Source organism: Henckelia pumila, chromosome 4 (genome assembly GCF_033568475.1).
Source record: "Henckelia pumila isolate YLH828 chromosome 4, ASM3356847v2, whole genome shotgun sequence".
Lineage (NCBI taxonomy): Eukaryota > Viridiplantae > Streptophyta > Magnoliopsida > Lamiales > Gesneriaceae > Henckelia > Henckelia pumila.
Genome location: NC_133123.1, coordinates 4684699 through 4699113, shown reverse-complemented (window position 1 = coordinate 4699113; position 14415 = coordinate 4684699). Strand labels below are relative to the sequence as shown.

Sequence of the window (14415 nt, the reverse complement as noted above, 5' to 3'; positions counted from 1 at the left end):
GCGCAAATATATATTCATTAATAATTTTATATTTTTAAATGAGATGTTTGTGCGAACATTTTATATAAAATTTATCGATGCAGCATCGGCCAAACCTTGAATTTAAGATGTTGTCTACATTTTTTTTAACCCAAATAATAACTACACTTTGAGCGTTCAATTGGGTGAACTGGGTATAAATATAATAGCCGGTAAACTAAACAGTACTATATATATAAACGTTTTCCTAGTTTGAGTATTTGAAATAACTATTTCAATAATATGAGTAAGTGAAAATTAGTTAGTTATGACTTATGATTTTGACATGTTGCTATTATATCAAAAAATTTCATGTGGCATGTATATGATATTGGACATACTTTTAACAATATTATTGAAAAACGCTCGTCAAAACGCTATGGTTTGAAATCATGTATCGGAGTTTTGATGTGAGAATTTTCAAGCGTTACACTTCATAATTTACTTTTGAACAAGTGTGAAACCACAATAGCTTGGAGATATATGTACATATTGCCAAAATTTTATTTGTAAGTGTCATGATTTGGCTTGATAATTTCATTTTTTTAAAAATATATATATATCTATATGTATATAGATATATATCAAGATAGGTGTCATTTACGAGTTTTTCTTTTATTTGGGCTTTTTTTTTTTTTAATAAAAAATGTCCCTCTTATTTAGTGAAATTTATATAAAATGAATTAGAGTGTAGAGGGTGACTTGTCATGCATGAACAAGTGTGTTCACGTGGGTTTGGTCCTACAAAGTGAAGTCTAGAAATAGTCTTATTTGGTGGGGAAAGTAGTTTTCTGATTTAAAAACTTTATCTGTTTATGGATTAACTCCAATAATGACCTTAAAATAACATGGTACAATAAGCTCTACATTTGGAGCATGAATCTGGTTATGTTTCGATTCCTCCTTTGGATCATATTAAGCCATTAAATAATGTCCTCGTTTTATGCTAACTCAAGATAAGCTATTTTTTTTTTTATGCTTCATCATTTTATCCATATGCCAAGTATATTTTATTTCTCATCTCCTACAACATTAGATAAGCACCACAATTATTAATTATTTAATCCATCCTTACATCAAAACAATCCACGGCTTGCCCGGGGAGCCGCGGAACAAATCTCAAATCATATCTAGCTCTATTTTTTTAAAATATTTTTTCCCTTCATTAACTTTTTTCTATTTTGAGGTTTAAATTTAATTTGGATGCATTTAATTTGTTTTTTTTTTTTTGGCACTGTCAGTCCTATTTTATTGAAGTGAAAACGTAACGACATCGGAAATTGTTGACATATTCGATTCCACGCCACTCATCAGTCGAGACAAAATAGCAAAAAATCAAAAGGTAACATACAGAAACTAATATTTGATCAAAACTCGTGTGGACAAAAGCCTTAGTATTGTTAGAATAATTTTTCGAATTCATTTAATATTTTCAAAAATTTTGTTATCGATGATGAATAATGATCTCCGCAGCGAAAATTACGGGGATCGACCTGATGACTCGGGGGGCAACGCCCCCGAAAGTTCTTCAGAAACCTCATGACTGTTCACGAGTGAATGCTTTGGTTCGTGAACGGGTCTCACTAAGAAATAATAATCGCAATTTTTCGACACCGTCTCTTCATTTCTATAAATATGTGCATTATCAGATTCAATGGTATGTCTTGAATCAGCTTATTACCTCCATTTTATCATGAGAAAGATCGTAAAAACTTCTCTTAAAAGACAGCATTTAAAACATGCCTTAAAGTTCATCAAAATCCTTTATAATATTTTAGAAATTCTTCAACAGTTTATTGTTTCTAGTTAACAAAATAAAATTCGTGTAAATCCCATTTCCTCGTGAATGGGAATGGGATACACCAATCTGCATTTTTTAAAGTTCATAAAAATCTACATTTTTTAAATATTATTTTCAATAGCGTAAAGTGAAAAGGAGTGGCATATTTTCAAGACTGGAGACTAACAGTATGCATTTGAATTTCAATTTGTTGGTCTTTTGACGGCTTATTGTGTGTGTCCCCCCCAAAACAAAAATGTCACCATCTCAGTATAAGTACATTGGAAACTTCTCGGCTGTGCGATCGAGGCAAGAACATTTTGTTGTTTTCTTTAAATACCAAAGATCAAATGCATTTTCACAAAATAAAATCCGACCCCATATATTAATACAAAATCAAATTAAAAAAAAAAAAAAAAAACTCCACTGTATTGGCTATATTAAAAAAATCAATAACATCCGTCTCATAAATGCAAATGCTTGCCCCGTAATCCATAATATAATGTTAGTCCATTGTTGCTAACCATGTACAGTGCCAAAAATGTTTTTGCACTTTTTTTTTGGTACCACAATTTTTATAATTCTTAAGATTGATAAGTCGAGATCTTTCGCGGCCGTCGACAACTTGTGAATCGGTAACCACCGTTGGGAAGCTTCGTGAAATCGACAATTCTGAAGAACATGTATATTGTCTACCTTAATTGACCTCAAATCACACACACACACACATGTGTGTGTACGTATGTATGTATAGAACCTTCGATGCTGCATTTAATTTCAATTAATGTCAACATTGCATGCAGTTGGGGAGAGCCAAGTATTCCCCACTGTTGCGTAACATTTAGTAATAATTAGTTCATGCACCTGAGTGCCAACTAGCACCAAATAATTACATAATTTAGCATTATTGAAGTTGGAAAAACAAAAGGAACTTACCGAGTTGTTTCTTATTGAATATGCAATAATTATTATTAAGCATAAACAAGATATATAAAAGCATTAGCATTTCATTTATTGGAAATCATATGGACAAGAGAAAATTATTTTTTTGGTCAAGTATGTTTGTCACTTTGCGATTTCGGTCATTTATATTTTCAGATTTTAGTTTTACTCTGTTATCTTTGTTTTTTTGGCAAGTTTAGTCATTTTTTCGATGTGGCGCTGATATGACACCAATGTAGTGCTGCTGTGGAGCTGACATGTATAGTAAACGTAAGCATTTTCGAAAAAAAAAATGACTAAAATTGTCAAAAATAGGAACATATATGACTAAAACTGATAATTAAAACATAGATGATCGAAATCGCAAAGTGACAAACATATAAGAATAAAATTATAGTTTTTCCTATAGACAATTACGTACTTTCCCAACTAATTGAATCAGATACTGTTTGCAACAATTAAAAATAAATTATTATAATTTTTTTTCTTAACTAATGTATTTAAAAAATCTATAGTTATTTATTTTTTTATGTTACAAACACGTCCTTAGTGATCCATAACTCTAACCGGATCACTTAGCTAAGATGGATTCTAATTGGAATGGATCGTTTGTAAGTTTGTGGATTGGGTTGACAACATATGAAATCTGTCGAAGATTTTATATAAGCACCAATTTTATGAAGTGAGACTCCAATTATCTAGAAAAATAAATGCATTGATACGTTCTCAAATTGATCTACATTTAGGCTTGTGCCAAATTTCAAGCTGAAATATATTCAAATATGTTTGTATTCACTCAAATTTGATATATGTCGTTGGATACGAATTAAATTAAATAATGGCTCAAAAGCATTGTTAACGACAAGTTTCAATAAAAACATTGAGGTATTTTGAAAGATAAAATTTAAAGGATACTTGAAAATATTTTTGTGAAGTGTATTTTGGAATCAATGTTTTTTCAATTAAAAATATTAGACCCGTCTTCGTTATGAAAATGTTAAACCATTGTATGTTATATTTGCCGGTTTTTTTGAAAAATTGTTCTTTTTTCGTTTTCGAAAGATGAATAATTTTTGTCTTCCCATGATCACAAAAACATATTGCAAACTGCTTATTTACTCTCATTTCCATTGAACATCAGTACATTACTGAATCTGGTTTGCACAATGGAACATACATTCAGAAACAAGCACTACCATCTTTCAATCCCCAAAGAAAACTCGAATCCTTACACATAAGGGACCGGGAACCTTTGCGTTTCCGGACCAGAAACCATATCTTCCCAAAGCAAATCCGAGAGGGCCATAGTAAGTTCTCCCACATTACCTGTTTCAAGCACATAAATCAAATTTCAATGCCAAGTTTAACAACCGAGGCTAAAAAGTTTAGAGTAAGTGAGTTACCATCTCCAATAGGCTCATCGTCCCACGAGATGATTGGCAAGATTGGAAGCGTGCTTCCGACGTACATCATCTCAGCAGCCCCTTTGGCCTCTGCCACAGTCAAGTTTCCGGTTCTGATATCCTTCAAGCGCCCTTGTTCGACTAACTTAGGTGCTAGTTCAAGAAGCCTTAACGCGGTGCATCCACTTAAAATCTTGTCAAAGAACGGCAAGATTAGTTCTTTTTCATGAGTAATGAATGCCACATTCACATTAGGACCTTCGGCGATATATCCCTCCTCATCTACCCATATAGAGGCAGATGCCCCCTTCTCCTCAGCTTCCATTTGCGAAAGAACATTTGGGAGGTAGTTCACATTTTTCATTGTAGCAAAAAGGGGAGATTTCATGGGGATCGTAGATGTAATTACTTTGACTCCTTCTTTACATTGAGAAAAGTTATGATCAATGACGATTGCATAGAATGCAGATTTCGGGCATCCGGCAGGAGAGAGCAGAAAGTCCCCAGGCCCGGCACTTAACCAGTATCTCAGAGTTCCTTTTCGGCAATTCGATGCTGCTGTGAGCTTAATAAGAATGTTTTTAAGAGTAGATTGAGGGAAGGGCGAGACAACTTTCGCTTTTGCTGCTGATCTAAGAAAACGGGCTAGGTGGACGTCTAGTTCATAGAGGTGTCTGCGAGTAGCAATGATTTACCATTCAAGTTCAGCATTCGAAAACATCGATCATAAATCTTTGATACAAAATTCAGAATTCGAAAGCAGAGTAATTGGCCATGTTCCATACCCATCAAGTATAATGGCGGTGTCAAAGACACCGTGCCCTCGATGAACCAAGTGATCATCCATGGGGATAACCATCATCGCAGGATCAAGAATAATTCCACCAAATATGCTAGAATACATAGCTGGATATTGCTTTGGCTTTTCCAGCAATTCCTCTTGCCTCTTTGCAAGCAACTAATTATGATAACAAAACCAACAAAATGAAATCAAGCTAGAAGTTTTCAATATATACCCCAAAATCAGAGAAAATGCATAGGGGATATGGAATAGATTCAACACTAACATAGTAACATGAAACATCAATAAACCAGTAATTCAAGAACAGGTAAATCCTAGTGATCCCACTTTTGTGATGTGCGAAACATTTGATGTGAAACGTAAACCAATACAAAGACAAATTAAATATGCAACTCAAAGAATTCAGTTTGAAGCTGCAAAGGCGCCTCACTAACCTCTTCTGCCGATGAAAACACATGAACTTTGAAATCTCCGCCATTCTCAATAGCTGCATCTCAGAGAAGAAGAAGAGAAAATAATCACATAACACTCAAGAAAATCCAATCCAAGAAATAAAAAGAATGTACCAGATTTCTCATCCGAAACAGAAATGGGAGATGCCATAGCACAAAAAAAAAAGCTAAGAATTCCGCAAAAAGAGATATGGGTATGGCGATTCACTAAGAAAGGACCAAAGTGGTGCACTTTTCAAGTAAGAAAAAAACGAATCGTGATACAAGCCGGCGCCTTTGATAATTTGTTTTAATTATTATAATATACTGAAAAGGACACAAAAAAGCAGAAACGGGTCGTCACTCAAAGCCAAGAATGATGATCCAATGATGCGCGAAATTCCATTTTCCAGGATTAGGTGGGTGTATGTAAGTCCATAGAGAAAGCCAAAAGCCGGTGAAACTGAATATTTCTGATCTTGATTATAAATATACGATTCTATTTCAGTTTTTGTTCTTTTCTTTTATGACTGTATTTATTTGTATTTTCTTGAATCAAAAGTTGGATCTTTCCTTGGGAAAAAAAAACTGATTTGACTATTATATACGCTCAATTACCTAATTGAGACCTTTTTCTTCTCACTTGTTTATTGCTGCGGCCATTGTGGAACTTGAACTCTGAACAACGATTGTTATTTCCAAATGCAAGTTTGTTCAGTTTTTATTTGGTTTTAAAAAAAAGTACTTTTTTAAGTTACGATTTTTAGCTTTTGAAAAAGCTATAATTTTAAGTGAATTTTTTTTTAAACATTTAAATGGTCACCCAAACACTTTGTTAATAAAAAAAACACTTTTTTTTAAAAAAAAAATATGCTTTTCTGATTTGGCTTTTGAAATCAAACGGGGTGTATTGCTTTGGATAAACCTTGTCGTTAACTCAATGGTTTATAAACCAAGTTAGTCTAACTCAGCAAAATGTAAACCATTTTAGTCAAATAACCACATTCTTAACAAACTTTGTGTGACAAATTTGTTCGAAAGAAATGTTGTAAAAAAAATCAAGCACAAACGCTCACCTACTCGGAGCTAGTGCATTTCTCTTTTTGCATAACTTTTGTTGGTTAGTGATTTGTCATTTGTTTGTCTTCTAACATCTCGTATCCTCTCCGGCTTTTTTTCTTTTTTTATTATTATTTATGTTATTAAAGTTAATATAAGTAATCTGATTGTACAATAACATATGTACAATAAAAAGACAAGATATAATTTTTTTTCTCGGCACAGAGAGTTGTAATTAGATATTTGATAAAAACAAATTTCTATTTCATTGGATAATGGCATTTATAATTATGATCTGTTATGTCACAAGTTATATTAAAATAAACTAATTACAAAAACAATAATGTAAGGATGTTTCCATCATCAGTATCCATTTTGTAGAGAGGAATGACGTTCACAGAAACACTTGACCCTCTCCAATGCTTCTTCCAGCGCAGATGGCTCGACTGCGAACGTGATTCGGACCCAATTTTTGAGACCCACAGCTAACCCTGAAACACACAACACGGTATTCTCAAAAGTCAAGAGTTGTGTAGTCAAATATTAAAGTGTGATGCTTTTAAAAATATGTTCTTCCTGAACAATCATCGAGCTGTTCAGGATGTCGAAAAAATTCGGGACGTGGAGCCAAATTACCAGTTATAAAATTACCTGGAAGAACTATGACAGATTCCTCTTTGGCCAGCTTAAAACAGAAGTCGAGTTCATCACTAATATCTTTTAGAAGTGAAATATTCAGTTTCACCTACATGATAGAACATACATTACACAAAGTAACTAAGAAAAGAATTTGTCGCATGCCAAAAATTCGATTTCGCTGATAAAATCCTCAAGATGTTGAATGCTCACCATAAAAGCCATTGATCCTTCTGGTTTATGAGGACAACTAAGGCAACTGATCTCTTTAATCTTGTTGTAACAAATATCCGAAGTTTGCTTCAGCATATTTATAGTTTTCTTGAAGAAAAGCTCTTGAGTTTCCTTAATAATTGTTGGCACTGCTGCCTGAAACATTGAAAAAGGAAGTGGTGATGAGCTTTAAGGAAACTAATAAAACATCTCGACATAATATGTATATGTGTGTGTTTATTATATATGCATACACACGCACATATATTAATCAAGTTCTTGTTCGAAAAACAGAACATCATCAATACAGTGATGCTATGACCTGCATGAAAGTAGCAGGACCTCCACAAATGTCGCAGTACTTCTTGAGCCGTTCAACAAACTGAAAAGATGAAGAAAAATGGCATGTTTAAGCTATGGTCGACGAACCAACACTCGAAATTTGGTGTTTGCGATGCAAATGTTGCATTTAGAATATAAGCATGCATGAACTATACTGGGGAAAACAAACCTTAGGGCTCTTTAAAATGCCATCTGGATCATTTGTAACCAACCAACCGAGACGCCAACCAGGTACTAACCATCTCTTTGAAAGTGATCCAAGAGTAAGAACTGGTGCAATAGATCCAAAAACTCCCATGGGCACAAAAGGATTAGCCCCAAAAGCAAGATGCCCGTAAACTTCATCAGCAATTACGGCTATTCTTAGCCTCTTTGCAACTTCGGCAATCTAATTTCAATTCATGTGATATCATCAATAAGGGACCATATAATTATGTAGTAAAGCATTGAAAAAAACAGACGATCAATTGATTAAAAATTATGTACATACCTTCTTAAGTTGTTGATAAGTATATACATTTCCACATGGATTCCCAGGATTTATGATTACCATTGCAACGGTATTATGATCGGCCAAATCTTCAACTGCCTTAAGATCAACTTCCCAGCCCTTCTCAGGGAGAAGATCGAAATGCCGAATTTCAATATTTCTAAACACAGCACAAAGTTCATAAATCGGAAAGCATGGTCTTGGAAGCAATATATTAGCACCGGGGCGAGTTAAGATTGACAGAGCTATTTCAATCGCTTGTGTACAACCTGACGTGACATAAACATCATCAAGCGATAACTTGTATGGAAGATCGCGGGACAAATATTCTGCGAGTGCTCTGTTAGGGAATAAGAATAACATAGGTCAGAATTGGTAAATACGCCTACTGAATCCATATGAGCTATTGAAAAAGATCGCCCCGTAAGAAAACTATAACATAAACCAAATCAAACAGGCACTAGCTCGACAACATATAACCATCCCCTTTGTTTGTTTATTTTTTTTTTATTTTTTGAACAGGAGCACCAAAATCTTATTACTCAAGAAGTTTGGTGAAAGTTCTTAGTCTCAAATCTCAACAACACAACATTTCAACATGTTCTTCCTTATATTATATATCTAACAGTGGACCCATCATAATTTATGTCATCTTCAAGTTGACAGCAAAAATGAATGGACTTGTAAATATAAAACTCCCACATTGCAACAATATGATAGGAGCCCAATATGAAATTAACTGTTTGAATAAAAACTAAAATCAGAATTACAAACGATCAAGAAATCAAATCTACAATTGAAAATCTAATCGAAAACGTGGCACTCGATCTGCCCCAAAAAAACAAAAACAAAAACAAAACTGTAACACATATATCTCGAAGGAAATTCCTCAAGAAACGCCTAAAAAGAAGCAGATACCACCCAAATCAATGCGAATCCCGAACACAAACATTGCATGCAAGAGTAATTTCTTCGCCTACGCTATCAATTATACAAAAAATTACCTTCTGGTTTGAGGAAGGCCCGAAGTGGGAGCGTATCCATTGAATTTAGCAGAACGCAGCGATTCCACAACGGCTTCTTGTGCAGATGAAGTTGTGTAAAAACAAGAGTAGGCAGTCGGGTCCCCAATGCCCAAAGAAATCACCTTTTTACCGTCGTTGTTGGAATCTATGCTGCCCATCAACAAATCAAGAATCCCTTTGATTGTAACATTATGTGGCACTTCGATTTCTTGGCCCACGCCCCAATTTTGAGCATCCATATATCAATGTCGGTTAATTATTCGAGTAACAGATTTTCTGGGTCTTTCCTGTTCTTTGTGTGTGTGTGTTTTTGAGGTTTGTGAATCTAAAGCCACGAGATTGTAAGTGTTGGGAACTTTTTTGGTGTTTTGCAGATTTTGCATGGGACGCTATTATCCGGAATCAACGAATCCGGGTTTGGGTGCTGTTAAACGGATCTTTGAATTGAATGGAATTCAGAAGAATCCTAATAGGCTACTAGGAATACGAGAAAGACTGTATTTCACGACTCTCGTTGTGGCAGAGACACATCCACGCGCTTAAAATATTTCCTCTCTATGCTAAAAATATACTTTAATTGGTGGATAAGGTGACTTCATTTGAACAAGTAATTATCAAATTACTTTATAAAATATTTTTACAAATTATTTAACAATAAATATGTGTTTAGATAATAATTATGTAAAAACGTTTTTACACTTATGTTTTGAGATTTGTAATATTTACTTTGATTCTGGAAATATGAAAAAAGCAAATTTCAATTATTCTTTAAAAAGTATATTTGGATAATATTTTTAAAAATATCTTTAAAAAATATTTTTCAAAAATTTTGTCCAAACACATATTTAAGCATTTTTATTTTAAAAAAAATTAAAATATTTTTAAAGAACTTGTCCAAACAAACCCATGTTATTTAAAATCACGTTAACGTATATTTTATTCATATTAGCCATGGAGTACACGCGTTGCATGTGTGAATCATAATATATAAATATAATATATTGTATTTTTAAAAAAAATTAAAGTACTTGGTTTATCATTTTTTGTGTTATATATATATATATATTTCAAATCTATAAAATTTAAAAGTTGTGAATGAAATTCAGTTTCAAAATAAATTGATGAGAGACGAAAAGATAAAAAAAGGGATGAGAGAAAATTTTGAGAAGAAGTGGATAAGAGGGTTTAGTACATACCGTCCGCAGGGCACTATCCTGCGGGTGACGTGTAACTCCATGATTGGTCAAAATTAGTGGGTCTCGCGTGGGATCCACTGATTTTAACCAATCATGAGTCGTCACGTTACCCGCAAAGCACTATCCTGTGGGCAACATTGACACAACCGGATAAAAGATAGATTTGGAGAGAGAATGTGAGGTACAAAAGAAAAAACATTGGAAAAAAAAAAATAACAAAGACACAAAAAACAATTAATAAAATAATAGAAGATTCCGTATTTGGATTATATTTGTAACACCTCAAAGTTTTAGGTGCTCAGAGCAATTACTCATATTTGCTATCAACTAATATTGCTTTAGATTGGTTTATAAATTCATAAGTTTTATTCACATTTTATGTCTATCGATTAATCATCGATCGTGTTGATCCCCAAATCCATGCATATCCGCACAATGATGCACTAGCTTGATATGCTAATATTTATTTTTATTTTTTTAAAAAAAACCCAAAAAATTATCAAATTGCAAAAAAAAAAAATCAAATCAAATACTTGAAAAAAAAAATTATATTATATACACACCAAACATAATATTTATATATAACATTACACACACAATATGTACGGTGGACTAATTATTATTAATACGTAAAGGTTGCACACATCTACGATGTACTTTATGAATATTTAAGTCCATAATTATGTTAATAATAAATTAGATCAATGTAAATGCTTCTGTTATATATTATAGAGGTTAAGGATTGTAAATACCTCCGTTGTCGTAAGTTAAAAGATCGTTTATTACAAAATGTATGTTGTCTGCGAAATATATTTCCGAAAAGGACATAGAAATTCTTGTACAAATTAAGGTAATATTTGAGATAACTTCTTAAAAATATTTTATTAATGAAAAACTAAAAAATGATTTGTAAAAGCTCTTCTTTATAGGAATATGATACTGTGTACAGTATAAGCAACAGCTCCCGAGTCGAGCCCCAGTAAATTGCGACTTGGTGGTTTACAATTTCGTAACGGAAAAGTACGATAAATAATAATAATAATAATAATGATAATAATAATTCTTATCCACTTACAAATAATAGACGTGTGTTGTGTTGAATATCGCGAAATTATGCGGATGGAGTAAGAATAAGTGTCATCATTTGGATAAATTTTGTTTTTTGCTTTCTTTCTAAAAAAAAATTAAAGTTGATTAAAAAACAAGTTGCGTGTAAACTTTGGCATTAATTTGTGTGGTTGATTTGTTACTAGTATTTGTATTTAAAAACAGGTTGACTCCATTCCATATGAATCAAAGGCTTATTGACTCATGCAAATTAAATCGATAGATGTGCACGAGTGAATAGTGACAGAGACCAAGGGCGGACCCATATAGGGTCGAGGTCCCCCCCCTCCTCAATTTTTCATAATTTTTTTTATTATATATTTGTATTATTTATTTAATAAAATATAATATAATACATATCAATTTTAATTCATATTTGTGTTATATATTGAAAAATAAAATTATTTAGGAACTTATCAAATAATATAATAAATTATTACGTATTGATGACATTATTTTAAATTTTTTGTTTGTCATTTAATGATATAAATTATGCATTCGCGATTTTTTTATGAATTGTATCGTTTAACATAGTTAGATTTTTATTTTTACATGTATTGCATTTTTTTTATATCTCAATTTTTTTAATGTGTTTAGCTTGTATCTTTTTATTTTTAAAATTGTTAACACATATATTGACAAAATAAACTAAATTTAATGTATACAAAATAGAGAAAACAAAGTGGTCACCTAAGCTAGCACCCGATGGAGCAACACGTGGCTCCGCTCTTAATTGCGCCCCCCTGAAAAAAATTTCTGAGTACGCCCCTGACAGAGACCTGAGGGAGAGAGCAACATGGCAAACCCTCATAGCACATCCCACAATATTTCAGCAGAAAATATGCTTCACACGAAAATCGAACTCACAACACTGAGAAATTTCTTCTCACATCACCTCAGATCTTACCAACTCACATAAAGCGTTACTAGTTTTTGTATGGCAACGTTGTTGGATGTTTCCAAGAGTGGGAGATTTGCTTCACACGTCGGTTGGCGGTTGCTCATTTCAATTTGGACTATTAATTTGTAAAAAAAATATAATTTGCATGTAAAATTTTCATTCGCAGATCATATAAACAAAAAAAGGGAAAGTAATTTCGAATCCATATAAAATATAACATTATAATTGTATATATTAATTTATGAAAATAAATAAGAACAATAATATCTTAAAAATAAATATGAATCAATTTATTAAGAAAGTACACCTAAAAATGTAGCTAACGAATTTATTTTGAACAAATCCACCTTGAAACACATAATATATGCGCCAATATTTTTACAACTTAATTTTTTGGATAATAAATTTGGGTAATAACCCAAAATTAAGTTTAGTCCCAATAAAAGTCCTATCAAGCCCAATTACAAGTCATACGCCCAATAATTAGTCCATACCCTTCAAGTCCATCAAGGAATCTATAAACGTTAATGAGGTCATCTTCCCTCATTTGAAGGTAAGCTCTCATTTCGACATCTTGCCAGCTTTTCTTATTCTCCCTAATTTTGGATAGAGTGGATTTGAGCGTGGGATGGTTTTCGTCGGGTTTTCTTCGACACTTTTTACGTTCTCTTCATGTGGAAGTGACGATCCACCATTTCTTTCTCAAGATTTGTAAGAGCGACGTTGACGTACCGAGATCCGATATATCATGAATTTACGTGGTTCAACGATTTTATTTGGCTACATCAATAAATATAAATAAATAATATCTCATCGGTAAACTTAGCCCAATTTATTAAGAAGTATGAGTAAATGATATCTTAATGTAAATTTAGTATATTTTATTCGAAAGAAATACAAGTCAGATTTTCATTTTTGGAAGTTCCGATTCTGCGACAATAATATGCTCACAAAATGGGACAAAAGCCCATTTGGAACAATTGTAGACTTTACAAGCCTACTTTTTTGGTTCTCTGAACTACGTACCCCTTTAATCACATAGGTTGTGTGTGGGTGTATTGGATGGGTTTTTGAGCCCAATTGTATAAAATAGGCCCAATTTGGAGCCCATTAAATTCAGAGGTGGTCCTGTCCATCCGGCAACTGTAGGCTGGTACACATGGACCATACACGATGAGTTACTGGAAACTGTGTGCAGTGTGCACACTGCGCACCAGGTGGGTTAACCAAATGCTCACGCTAAAGAAATGGTATTAGTTTTCACACCTGGGGCCAATGGCTCGTACTACGATGCGCCGAAGGTGGAGGGCGGCGGCTTACTTCAGCTTGTCGTCACGTGCAATAAAATCATCTTTTGTTCCTTTCCTCTTTTTCTAACACACACACACACACTTGCATTGCATGCCAAACGAAAATCGTCTAATATGAATTTCAAATTACATGTATTGTGATTTGTGTGACAATATTTTGAAAATATGTCGTAATTTTTGATCAAATTGAATAATTGAAATTTACTTGAATTTTGTCGGCCAAACTAAGTCGTAGAATTCGAAAAAAGGGGATTTGAAATCTGTCCATCTAAACACGACCGAAGTCCGAAGCCAAAGTAAAAATCATTTTGATTTTCAATTTAGGGAAGTGAGTTTCCGATTTTTCGATTCTAGACAAATTGATCCTAAATTGTAATTTTCAAGTACCCTGCAAATCAAATTCTTCATTGTTTGCTTACTTGACAATGACAGAGGAATAATAGGTGGGGAAGGTCGATTTGTGAATCCATATTTAGTAAATCAAAGAATCAAAAGTTTATTAGCAAATTTTTTTTTGATAATGCTAAAGGTACAACCAATATATCGTACAACGATATTTACAACAATTATGTCGTGATATTTTGTTATTATCGCGTGAGATTTTGATATGATATCGTGAGATTTTGCATTCAATGTATTGTGAGATTTGATAAATTAAAATTTTGTATTGAATTTTTTGTGATGTAAAAATTGTTGTACAAATTTAATTGTATATATAGCATTACTCATCTTTTTTATAAAATAAAATTATACGTAGAAA

The 14415-nt window shown here is 32.9% G+C and overlaps 2 protein-coding genes across 3 annotated transcripts; both read right to left on the bottom strand.

Moving 5' to 3' along the window:
• Positions 1-3838: 3838 nt before the first annotated feature.
• LOC140866250 (D-amino-acid transaminase, chloroplastic-like) lies at positions 3839-5841 on the bottom strand. The gene is made up of 5 exons (XM_073271197.1): positions 5512-5841; positions 5380-5432; positions 4929-5101; positions 4144-4817; positions 3839-4066 (listed from the first exon to the last, which is right to left on the bottom strand). Exons 1-5 carry the CDS (start codon positions 5546-5548, stop codon positions 3969-3971), a joined length of 1035 nt encoding a protein of 344 aa, XP_073127298.1. The 5' UTR covers positions 5549-5841; the 3' UTR covers positions 3839-3968.
• An 870-nt stretch (positions 5842-6711) lies between these two features.
• On the bottom strand, positions 6712-9592 carry LOC140865914 (probable aminotransferase TAT2). Of its 2 annotated transcripts, XM_073270754.1 has the most exons (7): positions 9121-9591; positions 8117-8456; positions 7796-8014; positions 7607-7666; positions 7285-7440; positions 7087-7180; positions 6712-6926 (listed from the first exon to the last, which is right to left on the bottom strand). In XM_073270754.1, exons 1-7 carry the CDS (start codon positions 9378-9380, stop codon positions 6799-6801), a joined length of 1257 nt encoding a protein of 418 aa, XP_073126855.1. In that variant the 5' UTR covers positions 9381-9591; the 3' UTR covers positions 6712-6798. The 2 variants fall into 2 exon arrangements, with proteins under 2 accessions (XP_073126855.1, XP_073126856.1); XM_073270755.1 differs by lacking the exon at positions 7285-7440 and having other exon boundaries at positions 9121-9592.
• Between the last annotated feature and the right edge of the window lie 4823 nt (positions 9593-14415).